This window comes from Haliotis rufescens, unplaced genomic scaffold (assembly GCF_023055435.1).
Source record: "Haliotis rufescens isolate VD_foot unplaced genomic scaffold, xgHalRufe1.0.p SCAF_47, whole genome shotgun sequence".
In the NCBI taxonomy this organism is placed as follows: Eukaryota; Metazoa; Mollusca; class Gastropoda; order Lepetellida; family Haliotidae; genus Haliotis; species Haliotis rufescens.
The window spans coordinates 1,329,218-1,344,466 of NW_025964190.1; the positions used below are offsets into that span (position 1 = coordinate 1,329,218).

The 15,249-nt window shown below is 43.5% G+C and overlaps 1 protein-coding gene across 1 annotated transcript; it reads right to left on the reverse strand.

Moving 5' to 3' along the window:
• Positions 1–3,501: 3,501 nt before the first annotated feature.
• On the reverse strand, positions 3,502–9,166 carry LOC124151292 (kyphoscoliosis peptidase-like). The gene is made up of 4 exons (XM_046523689.2): positions 8,704–9,166; positions 6,725–6,840; positions 5,691–5,807; positions 3,502–5,307 (listed from the first exon to the last, which is right to left on the reverse strand). Exons 1-4 carry the CDS (start codon positions 8,845–8,847, stop codon positions 3,639–3,641), a joined length of 2,046 nt encoding a protein of 681 aa, XP_046379645.2. The 5' UTR covers positions 8,848–9,166; the 3' UTR covers positions 3,502–3,638.
• Between the last annotated feature and the right edge of the window lie 6,083 nt (positions 9,167–15,249).

Sequence of the window (15,249 nt, forward strand, 5' to 3'; positions counted from 1 at the left end):
ACATCCAGTATGAAAAGTGAAGATGTTCCTTCGTAACATTCGAGGACGAATTAATACATCCAAGCAATTTCGTGTATAGATTATTTTTTCCCAAAGTTCTTCGCTTCCTCCCCGCCCCACCAAACTTGATGGGGATATTTCGGTGTCCAGGCGAATGAGATCATAACTTAAATTCGGAATTGTGGTCATAACTATAGCATAATTTATTATTTTAGCAATCTCATTAAAATCAGATCTTAGTTTTCGCTACCGCTAAACAAAGATCTGAGGACATCCCATTACGGATCACGTCAGAACGACCTTTCGCGAATTTTGACCGACCAATGAAATGACCGACAAGAAATGGACATTAGCCAATCAGAAGGCAGCTTTCTTGAGCTTTACGACACTAGTTTCAAACTGGCGACTACGATTCGAAACATATTTTGACGTATTCTCGATTAAAAAAAATTAAAACTGATAAGAAGAATATTCTTGAAAGGCTTATGGATGGCCTAGATTGTATAGATATAATCATAAAACCCGTAACTGTCGTTTGGAATACCTCGTGTTAAATATTTCGTGGTTGCATGATTAGAAAACACATTCCGACTGTCACTTTCATGATCTGGTAAGCGACGCTCTGATTGGTTGGATGAAAGGTCGTTCTGACGTGACCCGTAATGGGATGTCCTCAGATCATTGTTTAGCGATAGCGAGAACTAAGATCTGATTTTAATGAAATTGTTATCTTAGCAGCATTAGCCAAACAAACTCAGTACGCACATCCTTGACTCGGTGTTCTTTCGTAAGCGTAGAGCTGTCTCCGTATCACAAGAAGAGACGTATGGATTTAAATAGACAATTACACCATCTGGTGCTGCTTGGAGTCAATTACATTTATCAGCCGGTCACAGCTGTGGCTATGAGGTAAGTATTTCTGTGTCACATTGAGATTATTTCATGTGTCGAGTGAAATATGATGTTTCTCTCATCGTGTGACGGAGGAAAGGAGATAGTTTCACGAATATATATTATATACTTTTTGTGTGTGTGTCTACCGGATAATTAATTACAAAGGAAACCTTGAAACGTAAATTCTCCCTACCTAACAAGCATTGTCGTTTCACCACCTTGCAAATATTAAAAATGTAAACAAAAGTAACAACAAATATTTTCGGTCATTAACATTTCTTTATCATACATTTGGATATGATTATATGCAAAATCAACTTGAAATACAATTCTTTTCAGCTACGAAATTTACAGTTTAAAACAAAACATTTTCAAGAGGATAACAAACGGCAAGAGGCGATATTAACTCCAATAATGACCATCTGTCTCTATTTTGCCTTGTCAATGAGGAACTAGGGTTAAAAGGAAGTCAACAGTTTGTGTACGGGCAGACACTTACGATAAAGGGAGACAATTTAAGGGGAGATAATTCTTGTATGACAATTGTTCCGTCAAACAGTTGTGTTCACTGCAGTGAAATGTCAAATGTTGTGTTCACTGCAATGAAAATATTACTTTTCTCAACTTCAGGACAGTCATTCACACTGAAGTATTTCATAAAATAGTTTAATATCCAGAAGTGGTGTTTACGTTATGCAGTCTGTCATCCATCTGTAGAAGGCTCGGACATTCTCAGCGAGCGTTGTCACAGATTCACCAACACCAGGATGCGCCTGGGTTTCATGTACAAACAGCTCTTTAATAAACAACAGTATCAACTGATATTGTCATATACATTTTAACCACCAGGTTACCGCTTCGATTTGAGTGAGTGAATGGTCATGATTTTAAGCCATTTATTGACTTCATACAGTGCTCCATAAAACATATTTTAAAGTTGCATGGACAATGTTTCAGTCATATACAGGTGATGATTCAAAACAGGGCATACTTACTGTGAGGCAAAGAAATATACACTTAAAAATTATTATTTCTAGCTTCAGGTCGAAAACAGGTAGAATAGGTCTTCAGGCTAAACGGGATCGGCTCGCTGACTTGGGTGATGCTTGTCATCCTACCCCAGTTTTGTAGGTCAATGCTCGTGATGTCAATCACTGGATTGTCCGGCCCAGGCTCGATTATTTACAGACCGCCGCCATGTAGCTGGGATATTGCTGAGTGCATCGTTTACAAACAAACAAACAAACAAACAGACACTACCTGGAAAAGGAAGTGTTTGATGCTGATTATTTGATACGGGTAATGTAGGCAATAGTACATGCATCATATCAATGACAAGCTCCCAGCGGTTGGTTGGTTGGTTTGTTGTTTAACGCCGCACTCAGCAATATTCCAGCTATATGACGGCGGTCTGTAAATAATCGAGTCTGGACCAGACAATCCAGTGATTAATATCATGATCATCAACCACGCAATTGGTATCGATGCCATGCATCAACCAAGTCAGCGAGCCTGACCACCCGATCCCGTTAGTCGCCTTTTACGACAAGCATAGTCACCTTTTACGGCAAGCATCGGTTGCTGAAGACCTATTCTACCCCGGATTCTTCACGGGTCAGCTCCCAGCGGGTTTCTTTTGAACCTTAAGCTTGCATTGTTGTTTCGGCGACTGCTTTCAGCCGAGTTACGTTTTGATAACGTTTGTAATTGTTTGGTCAAATCGTAATGTTCAAGTACATATTGTTTTGGCCCGGCAGTTTATAGTACAGGTATAAAATACCTCACCATCGAGCAAAGTCTTCTTTCATGTCTTTTTCATTATCAGCCACTATCAAACATGGATGTATACTTTCTTTTGCCCTGTAGTTGTTTTACGTTTAAACGATAAATGTATTTTCCACTTGACGAGGGGCGGTCGGGTAGCCTGGTGGTTAAAGCGTTAGCTCGTCACGCCGAATACCCGGGTTCGATTCCCGCCATGGTTACAATGTGTGAAGCCCATTTCTCTTGTGCCCAGCTGTGATATTGCTGGAACATTGCTAAAAGCGGCGTAAAACCATACTCACTCACTATTTCCATTGGACGAGATGACGGTCGAGCTGCCCCGAAACTGACGTTCATAAGGGTATGAAAGACACTTTTTGATGTTCACACGTTTTTCAAGAGAATGTGTCCTTGAAATGAGCGTAATCACTGACGAACTACTTTCAGGTATAGGTACTACTTTCAGTGTTTACAAACAAACATGGCGTCGCCCTTCTCAATCGTGAATCTGGAACAACTACTGTGATGATTGTTAGCATTATCAAAATAATCTTCAGATAAACTGAAAATCAGTGTCTTATTGGGACGTAGCTGAGGCTTTTTACAGTTTAAGCTTAATGTGAGAGGAAAGCCCGAAGTAATGCAGGTCTCAGACGTTTACCACTTCGGTGAAACCCACGAGCACGGGTATGGTGCTGACAAACCTTGAAACATAATCGGGGCGAACCGGGATTCGAACCCACAAACATAGGTTTCTGGCGTACCCAAGGGACGCACCTCTGCATAGCGACTGCCCCCCCCCCCCCCCCCCCCAACCCCCGTATCAAATAGATCACTCTCAAATCCTCATTTCTTATTTGTTTTATTTCAGCGAAAACCAAAGTTTCTCTTTCTTCTTCCTGGAAGTTTATATGAATGTGATGTCACATGTAGGGACGTCTGAAGGACAGGAAGACGTATGGACCACTGTGTCACGTGCATCAACTAACGGTGTACTCGTAGAGTCCATCAAACTTGGCTCCTTCCAGATCCGGGGTCCCAAAGACTCCCACAGACCCCCTCCCTGGTGCCTCAAAAGTGATGTCAAACACATCTCCTGACTTCTTTTCATGGACATCATTGTTGACCATTACTCGCTTCAGAGTCTTCGATCGCAGTCTGAGACGAACATTTTGATTGGCTGCTAAAGACCCATGTAATGGTTCCATTAGGGTACATCCGTAAGTCTTTGCATGTGTGTAGACCACTGGAAAAGGCTTCATGTTTTTTGCATCCGATTTACTTTCAACAAGGAAGTCAGCCACCAGGTCAAGGGACTGAGACGTTTTCTTGTCTTCATGTTTAGCAAACAGAGACAACTTGTAAAACCCAGCTTTGGGTAACCTTGCTTTAATAACCAACGTGTTGCCGTTGTAATAGTCGAACACATGCTTCTCCAACTTTGACTCTCGTTGGTACAGTTTCACGGATGTTGTTACAAACTTGCTTGTCTTCAACTGCAGTTGCAGTTCACCATTGCTGGTTGAGAACACGCTCTTGGAGAATATATCGTCAAGAAATCCGTACTGGGTGGCTTCTGTCCGAGCACCCCAAAGTGTGTCCTGACTGGGATATGTTGAGGGTTTTGAGGACGGACTATCACATTTAATCATCCACTCGCCCAGGTGATCGTACTCCCTCTGACCATCTCCACTGTTGCTGTGCAGAATGAGTTTATAAACTCCTTCCTTTGGTAAGTTTCCAGTAACTTCTACAAACCCACGTCCCAAGTATGGACAAATATGTTGACTGAGGTCCTTTTTGTCTGCGTCCTCCAGTCGAAATATTGCTTTGGGATTTCTTTGTGTCTTTAATCTCAGTTTGAATGTTCCATTTGTACTCACTATAACGTCCTTTGACCTCACTGAGGACGCAAAGCCATACTTCGCCACGTCAACGTCTCTCTTCACTCCCCATAACCCAGCATGAACAGGGTGTGAATGCACCTTGTCATATACTGATTTGCAGTTTATCTTATAAGTGATTATTTGTGAATGGCCAACTTCAGTCGAATCAAGTGCTTTACCGAAAAGTCTCAGGTCGTACTTCCCTATCCTTGGCGGTGTCACCTCCATTTTAAACCTGTTTTTACCTGTCTTTCGTAAAACAACGTATCGCTCGTATTCTGTTGAAGATTTGTCTTTCAGATGGCAAGATATGTTTTGTAGATCCATACGACGTGTTTTAAACGTAATAATACACTTTTTCTCCACGTCAATTGTGTGATGTTTATAAGTCGACACAAAGCCCCATGTTGTTCCTGCGGTGTCGACCATTGCGTTTTTGTTAAACTCCTCAAGTGAGAGGGGTCGTTTCAGCAACTGGAACACCTTGCTTTTGTCCATGTCGTTATCCATATAGGGAAAGTGTTTCACTGCAAAGTCCTTGGGATTTGTCAGGAAGTGCATGTCTTCATAACGCTTCTGGAATCGGTTGTGTTCATCGACGCTGCCAGCTCCCCAGGTCACGTCCAGAGGGAGCCACTGTCCATTGACGTACACGATGTTCCACGCATGCGCTGTTTCTGTTTCCGGCGTGAAGCCAATGTCGGGGTTGTAGCTGCGGCCCTTGCTGAAACCTATCACCATCTTACAGGGGATTCCTACTTCACTGAAAATATAAAAAAGGATGCATTTTTTTCAAAACCGGCATATATTGAGATAGAGGTAGTTATAAATATATTTCACGTCGCTGTTGGCAATAGCCCAATGCGTGGACGTCGCTGTGTCAGTGCACTAATCTTGAACGCGACGGTGAGCCCCATTTAACCTCATCTTCATCTGTACAGAGTTTCGTTGCCGAGATGCTGAGACACGCACGTTTTGTTATCACCAAGTTTCTGTCTTTTACGAAGTTGTTAACTTTTACAAACATAAGTAATTGTGTTATAACCACTCTCCCAATCCTGTGAATGATTTGCATAGAATATGTAATTTATCTTCAGATGGTATATGTGTACAGTGTACAGTGTACAGTGTTATATCTGTACTAACCTGCAGAGAGACAGGAACAAGTTGGCGTATCCTTCACAGACGCCCTGTCGTCTTTGTAGCACACGTTCGGCGTCCTGGCGTCCGTATGTCTTCAGGCGTACACCAAAGGCGTCGTAGCTAAAACAAAGTGAGTGATGGAGTGGGGGAGTGAGTGTATGGTCCTAGGTAGTCCCTGACTGAAGATACTCATATAGCGACGGGCATGTGTGTGGGTGCGTTAGCGTGTGTATGTGTGTGTGGGAGGGGTTGGGTGGGGTGGGTGGGGTGGGGTGCGGTGGCTGATTGTACTAGTCAGGACAAATGCCGGTTTTAACATGGATACTACCCTCAGATACAATATACAGAGTCGGGGACAACACATCCTTGTTTTATCCCCTTAATGCCGAGCGATAGTCTTTTGGTATAGAGCGACGGGAATCGAACCACCGACCTTCCGCTTTCCGGGGAGACACTCTTAGTACAAACACGCCATGAGCTCAGTGGAATTGTTTTACAACACTAACAACACCGTCTAACATTATGTTTATTCCATCACATTATAAAACATATGAAAAGCACTCAATATATTTAGTGCTATCGGTGGAGGTCAACCCCTCAGATAAGACACTCATCTCAAGACGTGTACAAGACCCGGTGCAGGTGTAAACTGAGTTATCGATTCTCAACAGATAAAATTCAACCTAATTTTTAATTCTTTTTGGCCCTTCTCCAACTCAATCACTTATTTTCTTTAAATTCTGCGAAATGAATGATTTTTGTACAAGATTTCCCTATTTCGTGGAATGCACATTTCACCTTACCACCGTGAAAAACCTTGATGAATTAACTTGCTCGGGTATGAATGTCGGGGTAACTTCAAACACCTGCAAGTGTGCTACAAATATTTTATTTTGGATAGCTCTTTCTTAGTACAGTACAGATTCTAATATTTTTTTTGGTAGTGTCCCATTCGGGATTGGAACCCACACTTTACAAAGAAACATTTGTTACATTTGACCAATTCATAATGGCATTGTGTGTTCCTGCAAGTGTACCTGATATTCTCTGCGATCCATCTGTAGAAAGCTCGAACCTTGTCCATGTCATTCTTGGCCGACTGCATCAGATATTGGGCGAGTTTCGTCACCGACACGCATGCGGAAACAGGTGCCTGTGAATACAGTTATCATTAAATTGTGTCCCCTATGCTGTAGTGTAATTACCTATTGATTGTTAATTTAAGCTGCATTTGTTATTACAGTTAAGTTTAACGGTCGTTATTGTTATATGTTACAGCGATCATACAAATATTCATTACAATTTGTCTTAATATAAAAGTGAGTGAGTTGGGTTTAACGCCGCTTTTAACAGTATTCCAGTTATATCACGACGTGTCAGCTTAATGTGGGAGGAAAGCCCTGAGTGATGCAGGTCTTAGACGTTTACCACTTAGGTGAAACCAACGAGCACGGGTGTGGTGCTGACAAACCAAGAAACATAATCGGGGCGAACCGGGATTCGAACCCACAATCATAGGTTTCTGGCGTACCCAAGGGACGCAACTCTTCACAGCTAATCGCGACACATTAGACGACTGGGCCACCCTGCCCCCTCTTAATAAATAGACACGGGGTTGAATTGTTATAAGTTGGTCAAGGTCGCTTTATAAATATTAACATTAATTGATAGCTTCATGATTTGTCATTATTTGTTTCATTAAAACTATTTTTTTGCGGCAAACAAATTTAACTTATATAGTAATTAGATATTGCTGCCGCTTGTTTAATGTTACGTAGGGATACATTTGTTTTGGGTTACTGATACAGGAAATTTTGTAGGTGCTTAGAGATGGGATCTTGACACGTGTCCTGTAAATGTGATTGTTGGTAAGAAAGAGAGAAAAAGACTCAAACCTCGGACATACGGATTATACGGATTCCCACGGGAAAGACAAACCGTAATTCCTGGTAGGCCGTTAGTTATTCCCATGGACTGTTGTTGTATATCCTTTTTCCCGGTATGATAACAGGATGCGATTGTGGTGATTATAAAGATGCTGGGTAGAATAGGTCTACAGCAAGCCATGCTTGTTGTAAAAGGCGACTATGCTTGTCGTAAGAGGCGACTAACGGGATCGGGTGGTCAGACTCGCTGACTTGGTTGAAGCATGTCATCGTATCCCAATTACGTGGATCGATGCTCATGGTGTCCATCACCGGATTGTCTGGTCCAGACCTGATTATTTAAAGACCGCCGTCATATAGCTGGAATATTGCTGAGTGCTTGCTTGATGGTTTCACCATTAATTATTTTACGTACATATTCTGGGTATATTGCTGAGTGCGGCGTTAAGCAACAAACAAACAGACATGATCGCACCTGTTGGGTGTCTCAGTGTTGACATTAACGCGTCCCCGCACAGCCGCCACTTCACAGGTGAATTGATCCGTTACAACCATGTGTTACCTGCATCAGGTCAAGGTGACATATCTCGACACATTTCTAAGCGAGCATGTCATCCCAAAGTGTGACGTGATCTGAATGTAACGAATCCGCTCGGACTAACCACGCGTTTATCCAGGATGACAATGAACCATCAAATCATTGCGACAACCGAAAGTAGGAACCTCTATTGCGTATTTCCAAAAAACAACACACTGATGAGTCAGCATATATCATGAAAAACCTACACCCACAACCCACGATATCGGCGTAGGTCACCGTGTGCAATACATATGTCGCGTCTACTTTCTACCACATAACTACTGATGCATGGACATATCCATTGACCTAAATTACCTCTACTCGCGATATAACATATAAGACGTATATGTACATGTACAGCCAGCGGCGCACGGAAATGTGTATATTTAGAACATACGTGATACTGTTTACATATAGTATACATTGATTAAATATTAGAGATTAACATACACGTCACAGCTGAATCCTTTGCATGGTCAAATACTAAATATTGTCTGTGATTTATATATCCAATATTAGTTTGATACATAAATAACGTTTTAGACTCTACCTTCAGTGAAAAGCTATCTATGTCTTCAAATGAGGCCGGTAGAAGCTTCTTCCTGGACTTGGATGGCGGCCGAACAGGTGGATGCGAGTCATCAGCAGCTGTGCCCTCTCTGTATCGCCCAGGGGTTGATAGTTTCCCTCCCATGTTAAGTGACTAGACACACTTCTTTGCTTCTTTGAGTAGACACACGTGAAATCTACCTGAACGTGTTCCCGATAAAGGTAGCTGAACACAACATGCCACAGTGTCCGTGTCACTTTATGTGCTGTTCTATTTATAACACTGGCGGACGTTCCGTAAACTTTAAACTCCAACCGATGACTGAATGATATCTATTCAACGTCAGCTCTATTTCAAAGAGCACGATACGACTCTTGATCTCCCGTTGTTTAATAACTCTTACAACACCCAGTACCTTAGTAAAGCTTTAAAATGGTTTATGGTAGACATGTCGAAAACATCAAGTGAGTGAGTGAGTGAGTGAGTATGTTTAACGCCGCTTTTAGCAATATTCCAGCAATATCACGGCGGGGGACACCAGAAATGGGCTTCACACATTGTACCAATGTCGGGAATCGAACCCGGGTCTTCGGCGTGACGAGCGAACGCTTTAACCACTAGGCTACCCGACCAGCCCCTCTAGGTTTGTCAGTACCATACCCGTGCTCGTGGGTTTCACCGAGGTGGTCAACGTCTGAGACCTGCATCACTTCGGGCTTTCCTCCCACATTAAGTTGACACGCCTCGAAATAACTAAAACAGTGTTCAAAGCGGCGTTAAACCTTGCTCGCGCACTCATTCAATCACGCACACACGCACGCACGCACGCACATACGCACGCACGCTCACTCACTCACTCACTGTTGTGGATCCGCGAAGATCCGGGGTAGAATAGGTCTTCAGCAACCCATGCTTGCCGTAAAAGGCGAATATGCTTGCCGTAAAAGGCGACTAATGGGATCGGGTGGTCAGGTTCGCTGACTTGGTTGATGCATGTCATCGATCCAAATTGCGTGGATCGATGCTCATGATGTCAATCACTGGATTGTCTAGTCCAGACCCGATTATTTACAGACCTCCGTCATAAAGCTAGACTATTGCTGAGGGCGCCGACACAAAACACTCACTGTTGTGACTATTTTCAAAGCCTTTAGTCAGAGATCGTGCAAGTAATCGCCGTGTCCACATTAAGCTCACACAAGTGGCTGTGCGAATGCAATGAATATCATTTGTACCTGTCACGTCTTGTATCCCCCACATGGCTGACGAGCTGACGCACAGCTGCTTTATCTTCGCAGCGGGTAAACAGGGGCGGGTTGACCAGGAAGTTGTGTTGCTGTTTTTAACAGTTGTGTGAGTGTGGTTGCTATGTCACAGATTAGCTCAGCTTGTGATCTAACTTCCCTAAACGGGTATACAAAAAACATATCGATTTTGCTAATCTCGCGAGGTTGCCGGTTGCCCAAATCCACTTGAAGTGTAGGGAATAAATAGACACGATTAAGTACATGCCACAGTTTATGGATAGGTGGGGTGAAATGGGGTTTTACGTCGCGTTTAAGATTATTGCGCATATATAGTGACATGCATGTACGTGTGTGTGTGTGTGTGTGTGGCTGATTGCACAAGTAAGTGGGTACCCGGTAAGATGAGATGGTAAGTGGCTGTTAACCTTCTAGCGCCTCTCGGGCAGCTTGGGTTGTATACTACCCAGGGAGCTGAGAATGAATATCGAGTGCTCACTGATCCATTGACCGGGGTAATAATAGTGTAGCTCTATGAGCATCCACTCGGAGAATGGAATCTGGCGCATTATAAATGCACTTATTATTATTATTATTAAGTCCAGGCTAATGCCGATTGAATAGCCCACTGAGATACCATGCCGCACTTTAACATGAATACCCGACTCAAACACAGTATACTGACAAATACCATCATTTCACGTCATTTGGTCTGACGCGACCGGGGATCATTCTTCACCGGACTGAACCTGTTGGTTTGTTTAATGAACAATTCTTTGAGAGGTGAGGTGAAATGGGGTTTAACGTCGCGTCCAAGATTATTGCACTTATATGTGTGTCTGCTTGTTCTAGGCCGGACACGTGTCGATCTCAGTGGGCCAACTCAGACACAGTATACTGACTCCAAGCCGACCAGCCCTTCTTTTATTCCCTAAATGTCGAGGACCAGGCAGGGAAACAACAAGTACCATCTTTTAACGTCTTTTGCTATGACGCGGCCGGGGATCGAACCCCGGACCTTCCACTCTCCGGGTGGACGCTCTACCACGTATCGACCACGTTGGCGATCAGTTTATTAATAAAACATGTAAACACCAATATTATTTTAAACAGGCAATGATTCCATTGGCTTGTGTAATGTCTTTTGGTCGATTAATCTGGTGTTAGCAATTCCACGGTTCCTCGTATAAATGTATTTTTCTACCTCACACAAATCTGGCTTTGGGTTTCTTATATTTGAAGAGTATATATCACGCCGGAGGAGTAAAAACCCGTTGAGCCCACACGCACTGTGTAGTTACTTTAGTGTGTGAAACCGACGCACTGTGTAGTTACTTCAGTGTGTGAAACCGACGCACTGTGTAGTTACTTCAGTGTGTGAAACCGACGCACTGTGTAGTTACTTTAGTGTGTGAAACCGACGCACTGTGTAGTTACTTCAGTGTGTGAAACCGACGCACTGTGTAGTTACTTACTGTGTGAAACCGACGCACTCTGTAGTTACTTCAGTGTGTGAAACCGACGCACTGTGTAGTTACTTCAGTGTGTGAAACCGACGCACTGTGTAGTTACTTTAGTGTGTGAAACCGACGCACTGTGTAGTTACTTCAGTGTGTGAAACCGACGCACTGTGTAGTTACTTCAGTGTGTGAAACCGACGCACTGTGTAGTTACTTTAGTGTGTGAAACCGACGCACTGTGTAGTTACTTCAGTGTGTGAAACCGACGCACTGTGTAGTTACTTACTGTGTGAAACCGACGCACTGTGTAGTTACTTCAGTGTGTGAAACCGACGCACTGTGTAGTTACTTTTGTGTGTGAAACGGACGCACTGTGTAGTTACTTCAGTGTGTGAAACCGACGCACTGTGTAGTTACTTCAGTGTGTGAAACCGACGCACTGTGTAGTTACTTTAGTGTGTGAAACCGACGCACTGTGTAGTTACTTTAGTGTGTGAAACCGACGCACTGTGTAGTTACTTTAGTGTGTGAAACCGACGCACTGTGTAGTTACTTCAGTGTGTGAAACCGACGCACTGTGTAGTTACTTTAGTGTGTGAAACCGACGCACTGTGTAGTTACTTCAGTGTGTGAAACCGACGCACTGTGTAGTTACTTACTGTGTGAAACCGACGCACTGTGTAGTTACTTCAGTGTGTGAAACCGACGCACTGTGTAGTTACATTAGTGTGTGAAACCGACGCACTGTGTAGTTACTTCAGTGTGTGAAACCGACGCACTGTGTAGTTACTTCAGTGTGTGAAACCGACGCACTGCGTAGTTACTTTAGTGTGTGAAACCGACGCACTGTGTAGTTACTTTAGTGTGTGAAACCGACGCACTGTGTAGTTACTTTAGTGTGTGAAACCGACGCACTGTGTAGTTACTTCAGTGTGTGAAACCGACGCACTGTGTAGTTACTTCAGTGTGTGAAACCGACGCACTGTGTAGTTACTTCAGTGTGTGAAACCGACGCACTGTGTAGTTACTTACTGTGTGAAACCGACGCACTGTGTAGTTACTTCAGTGTGTGAAACCGACGCACTGTGTAGTTACATACTGTGTGAAACCGACGCACTGTGTAGTTACTTCAGTGTGTGAAACCGACGCACTGTGTAGTTACTTACTGTGTGAAACCGACGCACTGTGTAGTTACTTCAGTGTGTGAAACCGACGCACTGTGTAGTTACATACTGTGTGAAACCGAAGCACTGTGTAGTTAGATACTGTGTGAAACCGACGCACTGTGTAGTTACTTTAGTGTGTGAAACCGACGCACTGTGTAGTTACTTTACTGTGTGAAACCGACGCACTGTGTAGTTACTTCAGTGTGTGAAACCGATGCACTGTGTAGTTACTTTACTGTGTGAAACCGACGCACTGTGTAGTTACTTACTGTGTGAAACCGACGCACTGTGTAGTTACTTTGGTGTGTGAAACCGACGCACTGTGTAGTTACTTACTGTGTGAAACCGACGCACTGTGTAGTTACTTACTGTGTGAAACCGACGCACTGTGTAGTTACTTACTGTGTGAAACCGAAGCACTGTGTAGCTACTTTTGTGTGTGAAACCGACGCACTGTGTAGTTACTTACTGTGTGAAACCGACGCACTGTGTAGTTACTTCAGTGTGTGAAACCGACGCACTGTGTAGTTACTTTAGTGTGTGAAACCGACGCACTGTGTAGTTACATACTGTGTGAAACCGACGCACTGTGTAGTTACTTCAGTGTGTGAAACCGACGCACTGTGTAGTTACTTTAGTGTGTGAAACCGATGCACTGTGTAGTTACTTTAGTGTGTGAAACCGATGCACTGTGTAGTTACATACTGTGTGAAACCGATCCACTGTGTAGTAACATACTGTGTGAAACAGACGCACTGTGTAGTTACTTCAGTGTGTAAAACAGACGCACTGTGTAGTTACTTTAGTGTGTGAAACCGACGCACTGTGTAGTTACTTTAGTGTGTGAAACCGACGCACTGTGTAGTTACTTTAGTGTGTGAAACAGACGCACTGTGTAGTTACTTTAGTGTGTGAAACCGACGCACTGTGTAGTTACTTTAGTGTGTGAAACCGATGCACTGTGTAGTTACATACTGTGTGAAACCGACGCACTGTGTAGTTACTTTGGTGTGTGAAACCGACGCACTGTGTAGTTACTTACTGTGTGAAACCGACGCACTGTGTTGTTACTTACTGTGTGAAACCGACGCACTGTGTAGTTACTTACTGTGTGAAACCGACGCACTGTGTAGTTACTTACTGTGTGAAACCGAAGCACTGTGTAGCTACTTTTGTGTGTGAAACCGACGCACTGTGTAGTTACTTACTGTGTGAAACCGACGCACTGTGTAGTTACTTCAGTGTGTGAAACCGACGCACTGCGTAGTTACTTTAGTGTGTGAAACCGACGCACTGTGTAGTTACTTTTGTGTGTGAAACCGACGCACTGTGTAGTTACTTCAGTGTGTGAAACCGACGCACTGTGTAGTTACTTTAGTGTGTGAAACCGATGCACTTTGTAGTTACTTTAGTGTGTGAAACCGATGCACTGTGTAGTTACATACTGTGTGAAACCGATCCACTGTGTAGTAACATACTGTGTGAAACCGACGCACTGTGTAGTTACTTCAGTGTGTGAAACCGACGCACTGTGTAGTTACATACTGTGTGAAACCGACGCACTGTGTAGTTACTTTAGTGTGTGAAACCGACGCACTGTGTAGTTACATACTGTGTGAAACCGACGCGCTGTGTAGTTACATACTGTGTGAAACCGACGCACTGTGTAGTTACTTTAGTGTGTGAAACAGACGCACTGTGTAGTTACTTTACTGTGTGAAACCGACGCACTGTGTAGTTACTTTAGTGTGTGAAACCGACGCACTGTGTAGTTACTTTACTGTGTGAAACCGACGCACTGTGTAGTTACTTACTGTGTGAAACCGACGCACTGTGTAGTTACTTTGGTGTGTGAAACCGACGCACTGTGTAGTTACTTACTGTGTGAAACCGATGCACTGTGTAGTTACTTACTGTGTGAAACCGACGCACTGTGTAGTTACTTACTGTGTGAAACCGACGCACTGTGTAGTTACTTACTGTGTGAAACCGACGCACTGTGTAGCTACTTTTGTGTGTGAAACCGACCCACTGTGTAGTTACTTACTGTGTGAAACCGACGCACTGTGTAGTTACTTCAGTGTGTGAAACCGACGCACTGTGTAGTTACTTTAGTGTGTGAAACCGACGCACTGTGTAGTTACTTCAGTGTGTGAAACCGACGCACTATGTAGTTACTTTAGTGTGTGAAACCGATGCACTGTGTAGTTACTTTAGTGTGTGAAACCGATGCACTGTGTAGTTACATACTGTGTGAAACCGATCCACTGTGTAGTAACATACTGTGTAAAACAGACGCACTGTGTAGTTACTTCAGTGTGTAAAACAGACGCACTGTGTAGTTACTTTAGTGTGTGAAACCGACGCACTGTGTAGTTACTTTAGTGTGTGAAACCGACGCACTGTGTAGTTACTTTAGTGTGTGAAACAGATGCACTGTGTAGTTACTTTAGTGTGTGAAACCGACGCACTGTGTAGTTACTTTAGTGTGTGAAACCGATGCACTGTGTAGTTACATACTGTGTGAAACCGACGCACTGTGTAGCTACTTTGGTGTGTGAAACCGACGCACTGTGTAGTTACTTACTGTGTGAAACCGATGCACTGTGTAGTTACTTCAGTGTGTGAAACCGACGCACTGTGTAGTTACTTACTGTGTGAAACCGACGCACTGTG